Source organism: Lissotriton vulgaris, chromosome 5 (assembly GCF_964263255.1).
Source record: "Lissotriton vulgaris chromosome 5, aLisVul1.2, whole genome shotgun sequence".
NCBI lineage: Eukaryota > Metazoa > Chordata > Amphibia > Caudata > Salamandridae > Lissotriton > Lissotriton vulgaris.
The window spans coordinates 1,338,012,549-1,338,025,040 of NC_141693.1; the positions used below are offsets into that span (position 1 = coordinate 1,338,012,549).

Sequence of the window (12,492 nt, forward strand, 5' to 3'; positions counted from 1 at the left end):
ACCATGACAACACAAACTCCCCTAATTAAAAGAGTGCTCCATGGAACAATGTAAAAATTGTTCAACACAACCCCGGGAACCAAAAACACAATAGTCACACACTGACAACCTCCCCTAATAAAAGGGTACACCTTGCAAGAACAAGGCAATAATTGTGTGACACAATAAAGACTAAAGCCCCGGAAAGAAGCACACAAAAACGACAACAAAACTCCCCTCCTTGAATAGAGTAGACCGCATGAGTATAACATAAGCCTAGAGAACAAAGTACAGAGTAAGTCTATGAGACACACTTTGACAATAAACCGACTAGGATAGGCAACCCCAATCTTAAACACCCACCCAAATTCAAAATAAGCTGAAATCACCCGCAAATATACAGATAATATACAGATAATGACGAACTCCGACATATGATGAAACTAAATCCTGTATGTCCTGTAGTCAGCTCTTCTTGGTAGTGGCAAGTAACAGATGCATGGTCCGATGTAGGGAATACTGAAACGCGAGGAACTGAAACCAGCCAAATACTTGCAGTGTTTAAATATGAAATCCAGGTGCCGATACGCCGAAAATAGTCATAAGGTTGATCCAAACACAGTTACCGACGAATTTCACATCCTACAGCCGACGTTGAAACATTATGGTGCTGGCACCGCAGGACAAACTGGAGCGGGCCAGGAGGCAAACATTAACTCCTAGGTCATGTGAGAGCAGCAAAGCGCAGTGTGTAAAGTTGCGCACAGACTTCAAAATGGCGGTACGTCGTCACACCCACGTCGGGTGGTTCACGGGAACAACGTGCTTTCCGAAGTTGAACATCAGAAAGCAGAGGCAGAGAGGCAAACGTCACAATGAACAAGATGATGGCCCCACGAGACAGGTAAGATTGTGTGCGCGCCATGGCAGGAGACTTGTTAAAAACGTAGCGGTTCAACTGCCTCAAAGTAAAACTCTTGGTAAATGCACACGAAAAACAATAAAAGGTGTCCTGCACACACCACTCAGATGCAGACCGGCTTCCACAAAGTTGAGTGTTGGCTCACGCTCTTGACAATGTCCATAAGTACGCAACTGAAGCCAAGAAAGAAGGCAGGAGAAACCTGACACTGTGGGAGTACACACACTTGACAACGTAGATTAAAGATGACTGTTGTGAGGGAGTAAAAACTGCTTGCGCCGTGGCACTTCTTTGAAAGCAGACAAAGAAAGTGCTAATAGGAAAAACGTGCCCACACTGTGGGAAAACACACAGGTCTCACCTGTTCCACAGTAGATGTAGAAAGGGCGAACTGTCACAGTACAAAAGCCGTAGAGAAGGAGTAGGGTGATCAGGCCAGCTGAGACTCAAACGCTTTTGTGGCTGGAGGCAGGCAATGTCCAGATGACAGCAAGATGGCAGTCGGCTCCTTCACACAACAAACGCCCAGGGTACAGGCTGTCCAGAATGAAAAGGACGCTGGTGGGGTTTACTGGGCGTTTCTCTGATTCCTTGAAGTGCTTAGCTATCTTCTGTTTCCACTTTTACTGGGTCCCAGAACAATCCTTGGTTTCCTTAAAGCTGAGTTACAATCCTCTTTCTGTGCAGCGTAGGTTAGTCCAAGAAACTTCGCCAAACTGTGGTACATAAATGATGATGCGTAGTCGAGGTGTAGTAGTAGATCCCTCTTTATTAGCAGGAAGATAGGTGGCAAGTTATAAGGTAAGAAGATACAAAGAAGAAACCCCACCAGGAGCGGGCTACCAGCTCCTCAGCCTGAGATGACCAACTGACAATCTCACCACAGTAAGGCACTCAAACATTCCATGATGTCACAGGACATTCTGATGAAGTGGTAGAGAGGGAAATGATATAGAAATCATTTACCACAAAAACCTAATGGGCTTCAGATGAGAAGATCCACTAGAAAACAGCGTTTGCTTCCTAAAAATTCCTTCTAGGATCAGCCAGGAGACAGCATGAGGAGGGAGCTCTCATCAACACAAAACAAAAAGATTGATCTGTATGGATGCTTAAAAGCTAGCTTCAGGGCCAGCAGCAATATGATGACAGTGTGAGATTTCCGTGAGCTTGCAGCGGTGTCAATGAGGACATTAGTAAGACAATAACACTGATAGCTTCAGTGGGCTAAAAGAACGTTCCAGATCTACATCCTCAAGAAGATGGCTCAGCCTTCCATGAGCTTATATCAGAGAAAACCAGGAGGTGCTGTGAGCAAAAATATCACACCAGGACATGCGGAGCTCTCGGGAGGCAACGCCTCTGGATTTGAGAAAAGACACAAATCCTAATCCTGCATCATCACCATCGAGGGAGGCCAATCAGTGGTCTTGCGGCTTCACACCGGGGAAATTGAGAGGGCGTTTGATATTCACAGGAGCCATGAACTAAAACCATGATTAGTACACACTGGCAGTGTCATCCTGAGATCTGTAAGCCTCATCCAGCCTTAAAAGTTCTTCAGTTCTCACAGAATGTTCATAACTGGAGAACTGTCTGTTAACAACCTGATTTACAATCATCTGACAATCTTTACCACCAATTTTGCTTACACATGGCAAACATGTTTATTTAATGGACACACAGACTTTTTCCAGAAATTTCACAGAATTCAGAAACATAAGGGCGCAGCATCTCACGGAAGCAAACAGTATTTGATCAGTGTGCTTTCTGAGCCAGTGCATTTGGTGGACTGAGAGCAGCATGCTCTTTGAACTAATGCCAGCACCCTAATATGGACGAAGAGGTGGGATGAGAGCAGTATGCTCACTGAGCTGGAGAAGAGGTGGGATGAGTCAGGGTGCTCACTGAGCTGGAGAAGAGGTGGGATGAGAGCAGTGAGCTCTCTGAGCTGGAGAAGAGGTGGGATGAGAGCAGTATGCTCACTGAGCTGGAGAAGAGGTGGGATGAGAGCAGTGTCCTCACTGAGCTGGATAAGAGGTGGGAGGAGAGCAGTATGCTCACTGATCTGGAGAATAGGTGGGATAAGAGCAGTGTGCTACCGGAGCTGGAGTAGAGGTGGGATGAGAGCAGTGTGCTACCCGAGCTGGAGTAGAGGTGGGATGAGAGCAGTGTGCTCTCCGAGCTGGAGAAGAGGTGAGATGAGAGCAGTGTGCTCACTGAGCTGGAGAAGAGGTGGGATGAGAGCAGTATGCTCACTGAGCTGGAGAAGAGGTGGGATGAGAGCAGTGTGCTCACTGAGCTGGAGAAGAGGTGGGATGAGAGCAGTATGCTCACTGAGCTGGAGAAGAGGTGGGATAAGAGCAGTGTGCTACCCAAGCTGGAGTAGAGGTAGGATGAGAGCAGTATGCTCTCTGAGTTGGAGAAGAGCTGGGATAGGAGCAGTGTGCTCACTGAGCTGGAGTAGAGGTGGGATGAGAGCAGTATGCTCACTGTGCTGGAGAAGAGGTGGGATAAGAGCAGTGTGCTCACTGAGCTGGAGAAGAGGTGGGCTGAGAGCAGTGTGCTCACTGAGCTGGAGTAGAGGTGGGCTGAGAGCAGTGTGATACCCAAGCTGGAGTAGAGGTGGGATGAGAGGAGAGTGCTCCCTGAGCTGGAGTAGAGGTGGGATGAGAGCAGTGTGCTCACTGAGCTGGAGAAGAGGTGGGATAAGAGCAGTGTGCTCACTGAGCTGGAGTAAAGGTGAGCTGAGATCAGTGTGCTCACTGAGCTGGAGATGAGGTGGGATAAGATCAGTGTGCTACCCGAGCTGCAGTATAGGTGGGATGAGAGCAGTGTGCTCCCTGAGCAGGAGTAGAGGTGGGCTGAGAGCAGTGTGCTCTCTGAGCTGGAGAAGAGGTGGGCTGAGAGCAGTGTGCTCACTGAGCTGGAGAAGGGGTGGGCTGAGAGCAGTGTGCTCACTGAGCTGAAGTAGAGGTGGGCTGAGAGCAGTGTGCTCACTGAGCTGGAGAAGAGGTGGGATAAGAGCAGTGTGCTACCCGAGCTGGAGTAGAGGTGGGATGGGAGCAGTGTGCTCACTGAGCTGCAGTAGAGGTGGGCTGAGAGCAGTGCGCTCACTGAGCTGGAGAAGAGGTGGGATAAGAGCAGTGTGCTACCCGAGCAGGAGTAGAGGTGGGATGAGAGCAGTGTGCCCACTGAGCTGGAGTAGAGGTGGGATGAGAGCAGTGTGCTCCCTGAGCCGGAGTAGAGGTGGGATGAGAGCAGTGTGCCCACTGAGCTGGAGTAGAAGTGGGATGAGAGCAGTGTGCTCCCTGAGCTGGAGTAGAGGTGAGATGAGAGCAGTGTGCTCCCTGAGCTGGAATAGAGGTGGGATGAGAGCAGTGTGCTCACTGAGCTGGAGTAGAGGTGGGCTGAGAGCAGTGTGCTCACTGAGCTGGAGAAGAGGTGGGATAAGAGCAGTGTGCTCACTGAGCTGGAGTAGAGGTGAGCTGAGAGCAGTGTGCTCACTGAGCTGGAGAAGAGGTGGGATAAGATCAGTGTGCTCACTGAGCTGGAGAAGAGGTGGGATGAGAGCAGTGTGCTCACTGAGCTGGAGTAGAGGTGGGATGAGAACAGTGTGCTCCCTGAGCAGGAGTAGAGGTGGGCTGAGAGCAGTGTGCTCACTGAGCTGGAGTAGAGGTGGACTGAGAGCAGTGTGCTCACTGAGCTGGAGAAGAGGTGGGATGAGAGCAGTGTGCTCACTGAGCTGGAGTAGAGGTGGGCTGAGAGCAGTGTGCTCACTGAGCTGGAGAAGAGGTGGGATAAGAGCAGTGTGCTACCCGAGCTGGAGTAGAGGTGGGATGAGAGCAGTGTGCTCCCTGAGCAGGAGTAGAGGTGGGCTGAGAGCAGTGTGCTCGATGAGAGCAGTGTGCTCACTGAGCTGGAGAAGAGGTAGGATAAGAGCAGTGTGCTACCCGAGCAGGAGTAGAGGTGGGATGAGAGCAGTGTGCTCACTGAGCTGGAGTAGAGGTGGGATGAGAGCAGTGTGCAACCTGATCAGGAGTAGAGGTGGGCTGGGAGCAGTGTGCTCTCTGAGCTGGAGAAGAGGTGGGATGAGAGCAGTGTGCTCCCTGAGCAGGAGTAGAGGTGGGCTGAGAGCCGTGCGCTCTCTGAGCTGGAGAAGAGGTGGGATGAGAGCAGAGTGCTCCCTGGGCTGGAGTAGAGGTGGGCGGAGAGCAGTGTGCTCTCTGGGCTGGAGTAGAGGTGGGATGAGAGCAGTGTGCTCACTGAGCTGGAGTAGAGGTGGGATGAGAGCAGTGTGCTCACAGAGCTGGAGAAGAGGTAGGATAAGAGCAGTGTGCTCACTGAGCTGGAGAAGAGGTGGGATGAGAGCAGTGTGCTCACTGAGCTGGAGTAGAGGTAGGCTGAGAGCAGTGTGCTCATGAGCTGGAGTAGACCTGGGACGAGAACAGTGTGATCACTGAGCAGTAGTAGAGGTGGGATGAGAGCAGTATGCCAACTGAGCTGGAGTAGGGGTGGGATAAGAGCAGTGTGCTCCCTGAGCTGGAGTAGAGGTGGAATGAAAGATGTGTGTTCCCTGAGCTGGAGAAGAGGTAGGATAAGAGCAGTGTGCTCACTGAGCTGGCAAAGAGGTGGGCTGAGAGCAGTGTGCCCACTGAGCTGGAGTAGAAGTGGGCCGAGAGCAGGGTGCCCACTGAGCTGGAGTAGAGGTGGAATGAGAGCAGTGTGCTCACTGAGCTGGAGAAGAGGTGGGATAAGAGCAGTATGCTCACTGAGCTGGAGAAGAGGTGGGATAAGAGAAGTGTGGTTTCTGACTGGTGCAAGTGTGGGCTCAGAGTAGTGCTCCCCAAACTGGTGCCTGTGCTGAACTCAGAGAATGTAATGTATAGGCATTTATATAGCGCACTACTTACCCGTAGGGTCCCAAGGCGCTTCGACCGCTGCGAAACCCTTCCTGGTTTCCCTGAGAGATGGTCCCTTAATGGGTATCTCCAGGGTGAGACCAGGCATCCCCGGCGGTCTGGTGGGGCCGTTAGTGAAGATGAGGCAAGCTAATGCCCAGAGTTGCCGAGTGTGATCGCTGATCAGAGTGGGCACCGAGGCGAGAGAATTATCGAGTCCGCTGACCTTGGTCCAGAAACCTGCCGCGCCGGGAATCGAACCCTGGTCCCGGGCCGATGGTGCTCTCTGGGTCACTGCCAGTGGTGGGAACAGAGCTGCACGTTCTCTGAGTTGGCACCAGTGGAGGTGTGTGAGAAGCATGCTCTCTGAGATACTAGGGGTGGGTGGGATGAAAGCTTTGCTGCTAGCAGTGAGATGGGAGTTAGAGTGACATTTCATGCGGAGTTAGTTTTGGATTTGATCCTACCTGGTCTGTAACTCCAGAGTGCGCTGCTTCCCTGAGATGAGGAACGCATGGGGAAATTCTGCATCTTTTAACTCTTTCACCTACGAGAAGAAGAGAGAAACCTTGCTGAACGGATGTGTGTCAACCAAGAAAGGGAACACAAACTTGAAACACAGAGCTGCAGAGCAGACACCGGCAACACGGTGGCCCAGAGCAGGAAGTATACAGTGAGTGCCGGAAACGAGTCAGTAAGTTTAATGTATTTCCTGTAGTTTCTGGGGCAGCTATTGGTTGCTGCTTGTTTCTCTGGTAAGTAACAGCTGTTGCCATTGGTCTCGCTCGTTGGGTGCCAACAGAGCCCATCTCGGTGTTGACTCTCCGGGGTGTACAAAGATCGAGCATTCGAGGAGTCCTCTACATGTTGGTTAGTGTTTGGAATACATTGTGACACGCAGCAATAGCACTCAATAAAAGCCATTGTTATATCTGGCAACAGCAAAATAAAGAACAATTAAAATCAAGGTGTATTGCAAAATAAACCAAGAGGCACCAGCACCAGGACAAGATAAAACCAGGTAAGTATCTTGCCCTTTGATGTGTTTAACATGAGGGGTCTGCGGCAATCTTATTCTATCAGAGGGATCAAGAGGACTCACAAGACCTGCCTCGCGAGCGACTCTGGGGTCATCGGCTGTGGACAGTCTCTGGTTCCCACCTCTAGCCACTGGGGCTTTCACTTCCTCCAGTGTCCTGTTTACTGGGTCACCAGAAAGTGTTCAAAGAGGTGACGTTCAGGACAAACGTTTCAGGAAGGCACTGAAGCTGGAAAGGGCTGCCTGTAAAAAGCAAACTTTAAGGGCCATTTCCCGTAAGCGGTTTAAAATAGCTAAAAGTTTCTGGAACCAGCATGATTCACAGAACTAGGGCTACACTTTAGAGGAACTAGCTTTGACCTAGAGTTGGGGAAAGCTGCGGCTTAGGGCTATCTGGAACTAGGAGCCACGATATGAAGGAAATAATACATGGTTGGATGATGAACAGTTGTTTATAGGGTGGTGACCAACCTCAGCCAATGGAAACACTACAAGACTAGAGGATGAAAAGGAAAAATCCCCTGGCTGGAAAGTGAGGCTACACCAGCTCCCCAAAGGAAGGTGGGTCAAGGCACAGTGCAGGCTCTCTAACAGGTGCTCTCCTTTGAGGTTCCAGGCACACCCTCACCCTCAGATAGTGTCATCCAGTTCATGGTTGGCCAGCTCGGTTTGAAATCATCCAGACTCAAGACAGACTCTCTCCCATAAACAGTTCTCCACACACGTCTTAGTCAGCTGGGCTCTCTACGTGTTCTCCATGTCATTGCTATTCGTCTCCTCACAGGCTGTCCACCAACATGTCTTCCAGGTAGGGCAGAGGAACAAGGCTTTTCCAATGTCCCATATTCAGATGGGGTTGATGTACACACAGCAAATTTCTATTTCTGATCAGTCATCCTTCCCAACTGGTGCTGCAGAGCTTCTTCAAACGCCAACCTGGAAACAACCCACTGGTTCCAGAGGACCAACTTATAAAGCAAAGTGGGAGCACAGGCATGAAGCCACGGTTAACCACCCAAGTTTTTAGAGAGCGAGAACTGCTGATGATGAAGCATGACACCAGGTGGTATGTGAGGACAGTCCTTCAATTTTTGTGAAATGCCAGCACCTTCATTTAGGATCTAGTTAAATTTCAGTCAAAAAACACATTAGCAGCTTCTTTTGCGTATTCATAACTGCAGGTTCAGCCTAGGCGGCCTTTAAAAGTGCATTATTTTTACAAACTAATAAAGCCAGTCTAACTTATTCTACTGGTCACAAATGGAATCCACGGTAAAAGAGGCCAGGATCCTGAAGCACATGCTGCTGAGATGTGTAAAAGAGGCCAGGATCTTGAAGCACATGCTGCTGAGATGTATGTATTTAAAACTGGGGACATAGCTTAGGTGGTTCTTGCACTTGCTAGAGAGATCCCTGTGTAGTATCATAAATAGGGCTCCCGGTTTTATGGTATTTATTTTTTTAACATTTCCATCTGTATTTATTCATACTTATTTTTAGCCCATTTTATCTTTATTATCCATATTTATTTCGTGTTTTGCGTATAACAGAAGTTGTGAAACTGTACATTTCCATATTTATTTAACGTACAGACGGGCACTCAGACTTTGATGTGTGTCGTACTTGAGCTATTTAAGCTATCAGTTCAGTTCAGTTCATAAACTTTATTCGGGTGCCTCGGTACGCATAAAAGCACAAAGTCATTTCAAACACAAAAGAATACTCTGTTGGTTAAAAACATAACAATATAAAATTATATACCAAATATTGCATGATTATTAGTATTTCTTAAAAACCGCCTGTTAAAAATGATTTTGCTCAAGATAAAACATTACATAAAACCATTAAGACATTTTTCAATTATCTCAGGAGGCTCACAGATCCAGCATAGACTTGCGTGTTCAGATAGCTATTCTAAGAAAAGTACATGTGCGAAAGATCAAATCTGTATCATCCAGGGTTACCATACACAGGTAGGCCTCGTCCAGACTAATAGACCGTCTCTTTTTAAAATAAGAATTTAAAAGCCACATGGAGTATTTAATATAATACTTACAAAAAAATAGAAAATGTATAATTGATTGACCACTCCTCCCGTCACATGGGCATGGTGTTTGATTAAGATTGGGGTGGTAACCAAGAGGAAAACAAAGTGCAAATCTGATGGTTCCAGCTCTTAAACTGCATATTAAACTCCTCTCCCAATGATTCATAGGTAAAGTCAGATACATATGCAGGGGGTAGCAAAGCTGTTCAATAGACATATAGTTGCGCACAGATGTTTTCCCAGATTCTAAAGCGATCCTCTCTTTATTATATAAAGAGTAGAAAGCGTTTTGCAGTTCCTTTTTGGGCACTGCTTCAGCAGTGCTAGGGTCTAGGAAAATATGTTCATTATTTTTTTCAGTTCACAAACTTTTATTGATAGTTTCCAGAACAAAGCAAGAAAATACAAAAACATACAATACAAGTAAAACCTGGCGACAAACTAAGTTTAGACGGTCTGGCAATGAAGACAATAGAAATGGAAGTGTTACATCATCATATTACATGTACATTAAATAAATGGGCCATATAGATCTAGATCATATATGTTTTGGATTTCTTTGAAAGAGAGCTGATAGTTGTTACATAACAGTTGATAGGGAAAGAATAACCCTTTGTCAATCCAGACATCATTCTGGAGAGGTATCCCCTTGTATTTTATTAAGAGATTGTGCCATAGTGATTCCCATTCAGAGCCTCTTAACTGTTTCGGCAGTAGTTTGTCAATTTTGAGGAGGGCAAGTCTTGTATTTTTAAAAACAGGAATTGAGCAACATGGCGTACTTGTTTTGGCCGTGAGGATGGATGCTGGGGCGAGATTTTTAATAAGGGCTCTCTCGACAGTAAGCCATACCGGAGTGTAATCAGCCGATGGTGCTAACCAGTAGGAGCCTTGTTTCGCTAGGAAGGCCGTCTGATATAATTTGAAGTTTGCTAAATTGATCCCACCCATGGATTTATCTAGGTGCAGTTATTTTAGGCGAATTCTGGGTTTTTTTCCCTTTCCACAAACATTTTGAGAGAAGATTGTCGAGTTTATGGTGGAATACCTAGGTTAGGGTGAGAGGGAGCATCATGATGAGGTAGTTAACTAGGGGGGAGATCATCATTTTAATGGTTTCGGCCCTACCCCACCAAGTTATAAAACGGGGAGACCAGACATCGAATTGTGTTTTAATTTTATTTAGAGGGATGGATTCGTTGTGGTGAAGCATTTCAAGAAGGGAGCTGCCGGATTCGATTACCAGATATTTAATGAAGCCAGTTTGCCATGTAAGGCTGGAGGAGCCCAGCATGTCCCTGATACCATGGATGTTTAATGGTTTTACTTCAGATTTATCGCGGTTTAATTTGTATCCCAAGTGCAGGGAATATCTGTCAATGGTATCCATAAGAGCTTCTATGGAGGTCTCTGGTTCCTCTGTGGCAATTAGAATGTCGTCAGCGTAAGCTGCTAGTTTCACATGAGTGTCTCCGAAGTTCACTCCGACTATATCATTATTCTGTTTTATGTCTAGTAGGAGAGGTTCGAGGGCTAGCAGAAATAGGGCTGGAGAGAGAGGGCATCCTTGTCTGGTGCCCTGTTGTAGACAGAATGAGTCTGAGAGGGTACCATTGATGGCGATTCTGGCAGACGGCGAAGAGTAAAGGGCCATAACCATGTTGATAAAGGAATTCCGTAGGTTAAAAGCTGTCATGCAATGATGTAAGAAGGACCAAGAAACCCTATCAAACGCTTTTTCAGCGTCGAGGTTTATGGCTAATATTGGGGAGGGTGTTATCTTTGCTTTCTCAACGATATGGCAGAGGAGTCGTGTGTTATCGATGGACATTCTATGTTTTAAAAACCCTACCTGGGAGTCACTGATTCATTTGGGAAGAATGGCGTTTAATCTGCTCACTAGAATTTTTGCATAGATTTTGCCGTCCAGATTTATAAGGGAGATGGGGCGGTAATTTTTAGTTAGGATGGGGTCTTTACCTTCTTTCGGGATGACAATTATGGTGGCTTCGCTCATGGATTTCGAAACACTACCAGAGGGGCTATCGAATTGAAGAGTTTTTGGAGCATGGGGGTTAGCGATTTGTCAAATGCTTTATAAAAATACGCGGAGAACCCATCTGGACCCGGGGCTTTGTTGCTCTTAAGTGATTTGATAGAGGATAGGACCTCAGTGTCTTTAATGGGGGGCCCTAATGTAGTATTCTCTTCTTCAGAGAGTTTGGGTAAATTCAGGGTCTCTAGGTATTTAGTGCAAGCAGTTGGTTCAAAGGACATCTTATTCCTATAAAGGTCCTCGTAGAAGGACTTGAAGGTATCTACAATCTTTCCTTGTCTAGTGTGTGTAATATTAGATGAGTCCTTGATTGAGTTTATGGTAAGCAGTTTCTGCTTATGCTTGAGAAAGGATGCGAGGAGTTTCCCAGCTTTATTCCCATCGCATAGTTTCAGGGCTTTGAATTTATTGACCCAGACGCTTGCGCGTCTGCTGACAGCTGAGTTATGTTCGTATTTTTTCCTGACCAGTTGCTCCAGAACAAGTTTGTTGTCTAAGTCAGTAGAGTGGGAGGTTTCCAGGGATTTAATGTTCTTTTCGAGTCTATCAAGATCTTGATTTAATTCTTTATTTGTTCTCGCTCTAATGCCTATGATTGTCCCTCTAATTGTGGCCTTCAGGGCATCCCAGACTGTGGAGGTGGGAATCTCAGGGGAGTCGTTCAATGTAATGTACTCAGTGATGGCGTTTTCTATTAACTGTTTATTTGCGGGGGTTGATAGAATTTCATCATTAAAGCCCCAGCGTCTTGGGGGTACGACCGAATGGGAGCCTGTGAGCTTGACGCTAATGCAAGCATGATCGAAGATCAACATTGGGGCAATATCAGTTTCCTCAATGAGGTGAGTGAAGGGGCTGGATATCAGGATGTAGTCAATTTTGGAGTATGAGTTGTGAGGGGCAGAATAAAAGATGTAGTCTTTCCCATCAGGGTTCTGGAGCCGCCAGGGGTCTTTTAGCTGGAATTTATTACATAGGCGCACAAGTGAATCGTGGGATCTAGAAGGTTGGAATGGGCACTTTGATTTGCGGTCTAACAAGGGGTCCATGGGAAGGTTGAAGTCTCCACCCACCACTAGGAGTTCATCCTGAGGGATGTGTTCTATGGCTTGGGAAACTGATTCCCAGAAGATTGGTGAGTCAAAGTTGGGGCCATATATATTCACCACATGGATTGGGTCATCGTCTCTCAACAAATGGGTAATTAGAGTCTACCATCCGTGTCATGTGTGTGCGAGGTGACCGTTAAGTTAGATTTTTTTGAGATTAGGGTTATCACCCCTCCCTTCTTATGGTTTGCCGAGGAGCAGAGCGTGTGAGAGATCCAGTTAAGGTTGATAAAGAGTATGTCATCCATCCAGTTAAGGTTGATAAAGAGTATGTCATCCTCTGATAATTTAGTCTCTTGAAGTAGAATGACATCCCCTTTTGATTTAGAGAGGTATTCGAAGACCTTGCGTCTTTTCACAGGGTGGTTAAGACCCTTAACATTCAGTGAGACTACAGTGAGGTTCTCTGTTATAGAATTAGTCATAGTCATCTATCTAG

At 47.0% G+C, this 12,492-nt stretch overlaps 1 protein-coding gene across 1 annotated transcript in view; it reads right to left on the minus strand.

The window, feature by feature from the left end:
* LOC147712569 (FYVE, RhoGEF and PH domain-containing protein 2-like) overlaps positions 1-12,492 on the minus strand; it is a 497,527-nt gene that overhangs the window by 185,212 nt on the left and 299,823 nt on the right. The window contains exon 10 of the mRNA XM_086923272.1: positions 6,270-6,349. Coding sequence (XP_086779398.1) covers positions 6,270-6,349 — 80 coding nt within the window. The remainder of the gene's footprint in view (positions 1-6,269; positions 6,350-12,492) is intronic.